This window comes from Stegastes partitus, unplaced genomic scaffold (genome assembly GCF_000690725.1).
Source record: "Stegastes partitus isolate 25-593 unplaced genomic scaffold, Stegastes_partitus-1.0.2 Scaffold541, whole genome shotgun sequence".
Classification (NCBI taxonomy): domain Eukaryota; kingdom Metazoa; phylum Chordata; class Actinopteri; family Pomacentridae; genus Stegastes; species Stegastes partitus.
This window is the reverse complement of record NW_007578272.1, coordinates 344,231-353,326: the sequence shown is the minus strand read 5'-3', so window position 1 is coordinate 353,326 and position 9,096 is coordinate 344,231. Positions and strand designations below refer to the sequence as shown.

At 40.8% G+C, this 9,096-nt stretch overlaps 1 protein-coding gene across 1 annotated transcript in view; it reads left to right on the top strand.

Moving 5' to 3' along the window:
- The window catches only part of LOC103361904 (plastin-3-like), a 13,177-nt gene extending 5,260 nt beyond the window's left edge, over positions 1-7,917 (top strand). Inside the window, exons 3-15 of the mRNA XM_008288115.1 lie at positions 181-384; positions 506-638; positions 742-823; positions 971-1,136; positions 1,270-1,409; positions 1,643-1,738; positions 2,497-2,683; positions 2,789-2,867; positions 2,970-3,087; positions 3,316-3,449; positions 3,845-3,968; positions 5,724-5,848; positions 6,107-7,917. Coding sequence (XP_008286337.1) covers positions 181-384; positions 506-638; positions 742-823; positions 971-1,136; positions 1,270-1,409; positions 1,643-1,738; positions 2,497-2,683; positions 2,789-2,867; positions 2,970-3,087; positions 3,316-3,449; positions 3,845-3,968; positions 5,724-5,848; positions 6,107-6,239 — 1,721 coding nt within the window. The 3' untranslated portion in view covers positions 6,240-7,917. The remainder of the gene's footprint in view (positions 1-180; positions 385-505; positions 639-741; positions 824-970; positions 1,137-1,269; positions 1,410-1,642; positions 1,739-2,496; positions 2,684-2,788; positions 2,868-2,969; positions 3,088-3,315; positions 3,450-3,844; positions 3,969-5,723; positions 5,849-6,106) is intronic.
- Positions 7,918-9,096: the final 1,179 nt, after the last annotated feature.

The following is a 9,096-nucleotide window of genomic DNA, read 5'->3' as shown; positions in this document are numbered from 1 at the left end:
ACTCACTCACTCACTCACTCACTCACTCACTAATATCTAAACCCTGTCTTAATAGCTGACTACCAATATTGTGCTAAAATGTGTTTGATCACTTTTCTGCTGTCTGTGATGTTTACTGATTTTGAAACTAACCGATGGAAATGGAGGAACTAAAATACTAAGTAATTAACTATATTGATTGATGTCTTGATAAACATGGAGCAGCTTCAGTTGGAACGACTCTAAACTGGGTTTTTTTGTGTGTGCGCATTCAGATCTTCAAGGATCTAAAGGATGACAAGTTGGCCACGGGTTTCAGGACAGCTCTCAACAAGAAGGAAGGCATTGTAGCCATCGGGGGCACAAGCGAGATCTCCAGTGAAGGAACTCAACATTCGATCTCCGGTTAGTAAAGCCAAAGAAGTTGTTTAATGCATGGGTTTTAACATCTGGGATCAATAGATTATCAGTTGTTACCGAACTTGTATTGAAACATCATCAGACTCCTGACTTCACTGTATTTCAGAGCAGGAGCGCTTTGCCTTTGCCAACTACATCAACTCTTCTTTGGAGTCGGATCCGGACTGTAAACATGTTTTGCCTATTAATCCCAACACTGAAGCCCTGTTCAAAGCTGTGGCAGATGGCATTGTGCTTTGGTAAACTATGACTTTATTGTCCCTTTCATTTGAATGCTGGTTTTAGGTGTTACCTCAGGTCAGTGCCTTACATGTTTTTTTTCCCTCACATTTGTTGTTGCAGTAAACTCATCAACCTCTCTGTGCCGGACACCATCGATGAGAGAACCATCAACATCAAGAAACTCACTCCTTTCACCATAAATGTGTGTTAGATTCTACTTCTTACTCAGTTTCTTACTTTGTGTTTAACTCCACTAGATGTCCAACAATAAAATAAGTTAGTCAGTTATGTTGTGTAGCTGTCAGCTCCCCCCTGACTTCACATCTCCAACTTTTTATTCCCCTAACAGGAGAATCTGAACTTGGCTCTGAACTCAGCCTCAGCCATCGGTTGTCAGGTTGTCAATATCGGAGCTCAGGATCTGAAGGAGGGAAAACCTCACCTGGTGCTCGGACTCCTCTGGCAAATCATCAAGATAGGACTCTTCGCTGATATAGAGCTGAGCCGAAATGAAGGTACAAATGAATCCACAGCCAGACTTGTGCGTGGATGCAGAACTGTGCAAATGACACACAGATTGAATTTTATTTACAAAAACAAGATGGGACCTTAAAGCTAAACATGCATTCTCTTCTCTTCTGTGTGCAGCTATAGCAGCGTTGCTCGAGGAAGGCGAGAGTCTGGAAGAGTTGCTGAAGCTCAGTCCTGAAGAGCTGCTGCTGCGCTGGGCCAACTTCCACTTAAAGAAAGTCGGCATGAGCATAACAAACTTTTCTGGGGATATTAAGGTCAGAAAATGCCTGAAATTATTATTAGACCCCTGCTTCTTCTCCCAGGTGTCATTTTAATTCATTGATTTTATGGAAAGTCCCTTCATGAACTGGACTGCTGTGATTGTCACTCTGATCCTGTGATGTGTTCTCGAGACTCTTTTTGTTTGTCTGTATTCATTGTTGCTGCACATCTTGGCCAACGTACTCTTGAAAAAAGACATTTCCATTTCTGTTCTGTGTCTGTGCAGGACTCCAAGGCGTACTACCACCTGCTTCAGCAGATTGCTCCAGATGGCAGCAATGAGGAACATCCCCGGGTTGACATTGATATGTCTGGTGTACATGTGAGTTAACAGCTATGACGTGCCGCGTTTTGTCTTGAGACAACAAAACACATTGCATTTGTTGACAGTTTTCTGTTATTTTAGTTAGACATAACCAATATATACGCACACAATAGAGACACACACACACATGCCGCTGAAACTGGACATGGCCAGTTGCTGTTCAGTCTGAGCTCAGCTGAAGCATTTTATTTGGCTATCAGAGGCTGAATGGAAGCTGAGTTTGTGTCAGCCTCTTTCCTGTAAGAATATATTCAGCTCGTTATATTCTGACTGAGTCTTTTAAGAAAAGGTGCACGCTTTTCTTTTTAAACCTGTTCCTTCCCCTTACACTGTTCATACAGTGCTTTTTTTCAGTATTACACCCTGGACAGGTAACCAGTCTATCACAGGGCTACACTTAGAGACAGACAACCAAGCACACTCACATTCACACCTACGGACAATTTAGAATCACCAATTAACCTCAACATGTTTTTGGACTGTGTGGGAGGAAGCAGGAGAACCCGGAGAGAACCCACGCTGCACGGGGAGAACATGGAGACTCCACGCAGAAAGATCCCGGCGTCCTATCCGTGATGTGAACCAGTGATCTTGTAGCTGGGAGGCGCCGGTGCTAACCACTGAGCCACCGTGCAGTCCTTAGTCATGACAGCAGCTCCCAAATATCAGTTTTCCGGCAGCTTTGCATCACTTGGTCAGGGTTATTTCGTGAAATATTTGAAAGCACAACACTTTTATTCTGTGTGTGTCACCAGGAGAATGATCTTATGAAGAGAGCCGATTGCATGCTGGTCCAGGCCGACCGCCTCGAGTGCCGACAGTTTGTAACAGCTACTGATGTCGTGTGTGGAAACGCAAAGCTCAACATGGCCTTTGTGGCCACGCTTTTCAACAAACACCCAGCTCTCACCAAACCAAGCGACCAGGAATGGACTGTTTCAAGTAAGCGTGGATGAATAATCCCTCTTTATCACATGCACGTTCACCCACGTCCATACGTGTTGGAAGTAGCTTTCTTCACAAGTAACTGGTTGACTTTATCCAAAGGTGAGACCAGGGAGGAGAGAACCTTCAGGAACTGGATGAACTCTCTTGGAGTCAGTCCACATGTTCACCGCATCTACGGGTCAGTTTCTATCAGATTATAACATAAATCTTAATTGCCACAGTGATGTACAATTTATTGGTGAAATACATACATGTTCACGTCACATCCGTGTGTCTGCAGTGATCTGATGGATGCCATAGTGATTCTGCAGCTTTATGAAAAGTGTAAGGTGCCCGTGGACTGGGACAACAGAGTCAACCTTCCTCCGTTCAAGGGAGGAGGAGGCCATATAAAAAAGGTAGACGCAAGTATTTGTTAAAATATAAATCTGTTACAGAATAATTTTGTAAAAAAACAAAAAAGAAACAAAGTGAATTAACATTGTGTTATACATAAATATTACATTTTTATAACATTTTTCATATATATGGTACATTTATGGTGTTTCTGCCTGTGCATGACTTTCTATGTACATGCAACAAGAGGAGCTACAGTTACTAGAGTTCTGTGTGTTTGTTCCTGACAGATTGAAAACTGTAACTATGCTGTGGAGCTGGGTAAGGAGAAAGCCGGTTTTTCTTTGGTGGGAATTGGCGGACAGGACCTGTTCGATGGAAACGAAACTCTGACCCTGGCTCTGGTGTGGCAGCTGATGAGGAGGTGATTTACTCCCAATAGATAAACTTCAGTTCAATACCTGTGTTGTCGTTTTTGAGACAACAACATAACGATAAACAAACAAACACCACCGAGGGCGTAAGCCAGCATCTCGTGGCCTCCACGCGGGGGATGTTGGAGTTGCAGTACAGCCCAGAACAGGGAGAGGGCGCTGTTCTTTCAGTAAACAATTTAAGCAGCCACAGTTTCTGACAGTGTCACAGTATTTTCAGCAAGTTTGTTCCATTTAGTGAAGCCCTAAGAAAGAAACACACTAGAATCACCAGCGAAGCATCACTACACTGTGTTAACAAAAACATTAGTCCACAAGAGATCACACACGATGTCACAGTGTCACTGATAATAAAAATGGCTGATATTCTTACATCCATATGCAGGTACACTTTAAATATCCTGGAAAACCTTGGAGATGGAGACGTTGCGGGAGATGATCTGATAATCACGTGGACAAACAAGACTTTGGCTGGAGCTGGCAAGAGCTCATCTATCAAAAGCTTTAAGGTGAGTGAAGAGCTTCACTTTTGTCTTTGGTGCAGGAGAAATTAAACTAGTAATCTGAGGTATAATAATAAATAGACAGCATATAACAGAACTTAGTACAGCCCAGTGCAATATCACTTCCCAGTAAATGATACCAAATATCTAAATTGCTCCATCTGTCAGTAATCACATTATCCTTAAGTTGACTATTTCTTCCTATGAGCACTCAAAAGCACATTCTTTAGAAAGATTATATTGAAAATACAGGCCATAAAGTAGAAGTTCAGTACAAACAAAGTGAACACACCTGTGATGACACAAAAGTTAGAAGACCTTCAATCCTTAAACTAAACTAAATTAAATATGGTTATGATTTCCATTCAGCCTAACTGCATGAACATGGTTATAAAGTGAGCTGTGAACTCTTCAGCTTTCTCAGAGTTGAATCTTTGGACTGTGTCTGTCTACATGTCATGGCTCCACATGGACAAGAATTGCCATAGGAACTGAAAAATCTCATTCTGAGACTTTACAAAGATGGAAAAGCAAAGAGGATCAGAAACCAATTAAAAAACAGTTCAAACAAAGCTGCAGCAATAATTAGGAAGTATAGAACAAGACTTAAGCCACGTTTACACATGGCCGTGTGTTTACAAAAACGGATCTACGTTTTCAAAACTAACAAAACACTAACAAAAAATCTTCGTTTATACAAACCCTCATGAACACGTCGTTAAAAGCTGCTATACCAAAACCTAGAGGGGACAGTGTAACGAGAAGCATAACGCCATGCTAGCCAATCAGAATCCTGGAAAAAACACAACAACAAACTACTTCCTGTTACTTCAACGATTATGGCACGAGGGTTGTTTGCTTGGGCCGACAGAGAAGTGGAGCGACTCCTAAATGTGGTGTTATGATACAAAACAAGTAAAATACTTAAAAATATTGACTGGGAAACATGTCAATCCAAGTATATGAACATATTGGCACTGTTTTTACAACAGTACCCAGCGGGGTTGAACACATATGACACTGATGCTGCTTTTGTCGCATACTGTGATGTCAGACTCCGTCTCCTCCTGTCTACATGCAAATATAAAGACAGAGTTTTTCCAAACCTCCACTGTGGCCGGAGTTTTCAGATATGATCATTTTCAGTGACTCGTAGCTTTGTTTATGTGTAAACCAAAGGCCCAAATGCATTGAAATATCACAGTTTTTGCTACGTGTAAACGGGGCTACATTGGCTTTCCTCCCAAAATAAGGCAATGGACAGCAGCTCTAAAAACAAAAGCTAAGCATCTACTTCAGACGTAGCACAGGGATTATCAGTGGAAATCAGAGTTTGTGTGACAGCTCAGACAGTGTGTAGGACATTGCATAACATCAGCCTCTATTCTAGAAAAAACAAACTATATATATGTCATAAACCTGGTCAGGGAGACCACAGTGAATGCATCGTCCTGACAGTGAAGCACGAAGGTGGAGTGTGATGTTATGGGAGCTGTGTTAAGTTATTACTGTGGGGCCTGATTTTTAAAAAATATATTCAATATAAATTGTTAGTTTTTAATTTTACACAAGAGCAAAACTGTTCAATCCGATCAGTGTCGGGTGGTACAACTTTAAATCATATTAGTGACACTGTGCGCTCACTTCTGTTGTGTAATGTATGGTGTGTTCTGATAATGTCAAATAATTATTTCTTTATAGTTAGAGGCCACTTGTGGACCAGTGTGTGATGTGTTTATGTGTGTATTTTCCTCTGTTCAGGACAAAACGATCAGTTCCAGTATTCCAGTTCTGGACCTGATTGATTCCATCCAGCCACAGAGTGTGAACTTTGAGCTGGTAAAAAAAGGGAATCTCTCGGACGAAGACAAGCTGAGCAATGCCAAGTAATCACCTTCTTGTATCTTTCTGAGTATTTATTTGTAGTTGCTGTCTATCTGTACGTCACTGTGAAGAAACATACTTGAGACGAAGCCAACAAAAGCTATGATACCTGGAAAGTCCCATCACAAGTTCAGTTTTGACAAACTTGCTGGGAAAAACAACAACATAATTTTAGTGGCTGCAGGTTTAACTTTTAAAAATGGGATTATTATCAGATGTGTTTTCTTAGTGATCTGAACTGTGCCTCTTTCTCGCACCAGGTACGCCATCTCAATGGCCAGGAAGATCGGCGCCAAAGTCTACGCCCTGCCTGAGGACCTGGTAGAAGTCAACCAGAAAATGGTGATGACCATCTTCGCCTGCCTGATGGGGAGAGGAATGAAGAGGGCTTAAAAGGAGACACGCGTGAACATAGAGTACACACAACCACACACGTAGTGACCGGCTGGGTTTGGTGAAGAGAGTGAACACAGCTTTACTGTCTCGTTCTTTTAAGTGGTTTTTCAGTGGTAGCCAAAACAGAAGTGAATCTACTCTGCGTCCATTGTGTAGATCGACGCAAACAATGCGGAGCTCAAAAGGAATTAGAATTTCTGGATAGCCACAGACGTTTTAGGAAAGTGGAACTGCTATACCGACTACATGACAATAATATTTAGCTTTGGTTTGGGTATTTTCTGGATGTCAGTTTAACTTTAGGGCCGTGTGGTTGCAGAGCGATCAGCATCCTCCTACTGCTCGTAGACGTGAACATCAGCGTGAATGTGTCTAAACTGGAGGGTCTGCTGGTATAGATGCCCACATGTGACCCTATGCAGTGAAAACCTGTTGAGAAAATGAGAACTTGTGTCTTAAAAGCTGTGACACACGAGATACATACTAAGACAGTCAGCACTTCACATCTCTGTCCAACATTTTTAATCTGTTTTTTTTTCCCCCTCTTTAATAGTATTTTGCTGTGATTTTATCTTTGTAATCCAGCTTTTTTTTTTCTTTCCCAACATACATGACACTTTATCAGCTAAAATGCCTCAAAATGTCACGTGTCACTGTCTGTACCTCCCAATGTGCCAGCTTGTTCACACTAAGAGCATTTATTGTACTGAAGCCATAATAATCTTTACCCTTCGGGCCTTTTAAAAAAAATAAAAAAGCAGACCAAAGCAGTGCTAAAATATAGTTTGTGTCTAGTTTATGTACACTAGAATGCAAATACTTATTTTATTTCACTTTAAGTCTCTTATAGCTACTTCCAGTAGGACTCTCATGAGGATATTTAGTGGACGGATTGATTGATTGTGATGTATTGAGGTATTTGTAATTGATTTTCTGTTTAGTTTAAGAGATTAAAGAAACATTTGTATCTTAATGGGTCTTTTTTATTTCATAAAAACACCTCCATTTATGCAGAAAACTCCTTAAACGTCTTTTTATACGTTACAATCCAACAGTTTTTCCATTGTTTATACGTAAACCTGAATACTGAATAAGAACCAGGAAATATATCAGAATATGCCAATCAACACACGCCTTAGTAACAAGTTAAAGCTGTTGTACACATAGCTCCCAATTAACAAAATGAACACAGATTATTCTGTTGGATCTGTGCAGAAGTTTCTTTTCAAACACCAGAAATGTAACGAGTTTAAGCTGCTACTGCTTTTTAGAGAAGATGATGAATGCCTGTATTGTGCACTGCTTGTGAGAGGATGATTCCCAGACTGCAGTAACAGAGCAGCTGAATTGAATGACTCTGATTGTTAAAGGGGAAAAAAACATCTACAGCTAAGACACTATTGATTTCTAGCATTCTGACCGAATGCTGCAGTTGAATATGTGGCTATGTTTCAAAGTCATCCAGGTTTGTTGCTGCTGCTGTTAATATTCCACTTTTTCCCCCTTTTCTCCCAAAGACTTTCCCAGTAAAGCACTTTCCAATTGGTGTGTTATCTTTATTGATGGTTTGGATACCACTGTGGTCAAAAATGCTGTTTTACATGCAAGCAATACTCCCAAACGTCAGTGTGTGTAATCAGATCAGTTATGTTGAATAAAAGCATTTTTCCAAATATGTCTTGATTTCTGGTTTTCTCTTTACTTTTTTTGTCCCTTATTAAGTCCTTGACGCTTTGTTAATACTGGACTGTCTCAGATTTTGTTAAGTTTACTTATTTGCTATTTTGGACCCAAAACTAAGTTCTGTAAAAAAAAAAATTTTTTGAAGAATTTCATGGTTTCTGACCTGGATATTTGTTGAATTTTGAAACAGTTTTAGCTTGAAAACTATTCTAGGGTTCAGTATCTCCAGAAACCCCCACAGCAATGAAATTAAGTGAGGCAACAGACAGGATAGTTTCCAACAGACCCAAATAATCAAATGTCCATAACCTTAATTTCTGGCCTGATTTAGTCATTTCTTCACACCTTTCACATGTGTTTGGGATTACCGTCTTGTTGGAAAACTCAACCTTCTGGCTGATGATTTTAGGTCTTCCTGAAGAATGCAGAGGTGATCCTCCTCCTTCATCATTTCAGCTATTTTGCGTAAAGCACCAGTTCCACTGGTTAGATAACAGCCCCAGAGCATAATACTGCCACCACTGTGCTTGATGGTAGGTTTAGAGTTGTTAGGTTTAAAGGCCTCAACTTCTGTCCTTCAAACACATTTTTGGTCGTTGTGTCCAAACAGCTCAATTTTTGTTTGTTCTGACCTGAAAACTTTCATCCAGAAGGCCTTTTCTTTGTCCATGTGATCAGCAGCAAACCTCTGTCAGTCCTTAAGGTGCTGCTTCTAGAAGAAGGTCTTCCTTCTTGCATGACTCTTGACCATCCTGACCAACTGTCCCTCAGCAGCAGGTGATAGATTTGAGTTTTCTTCCTGGTCATGGCAAAGACACAACTGTACCATGCACTTTATGCTTACAATTATTTGGGATCCGTAGCTGCTTTGAAATGGCTCCAAGTGACTTACCTGACTTGTTCAAGTCAATGATTTGCTTTCTCAGATTTTTGCCGAACTCCTCAGACTTTCCCGCTGTAGTGTGTGTGGTCGAGTCCAATGAGTGGATCAAGTGACCCCTATTTAAATCGGCTCAGAGGAGTCAGCAGCTGTAGTCAATCGGAATCACTCACGAGAAGAATAGGAGTCATTTGAAACTCAAGACTGTCATGATACACGTGGTCTTTATCACTGTATTTAAACCTTTATTTAAGAGTGTCTGTGTTTCAAGCAGGTAAATTGTTTCAAGGA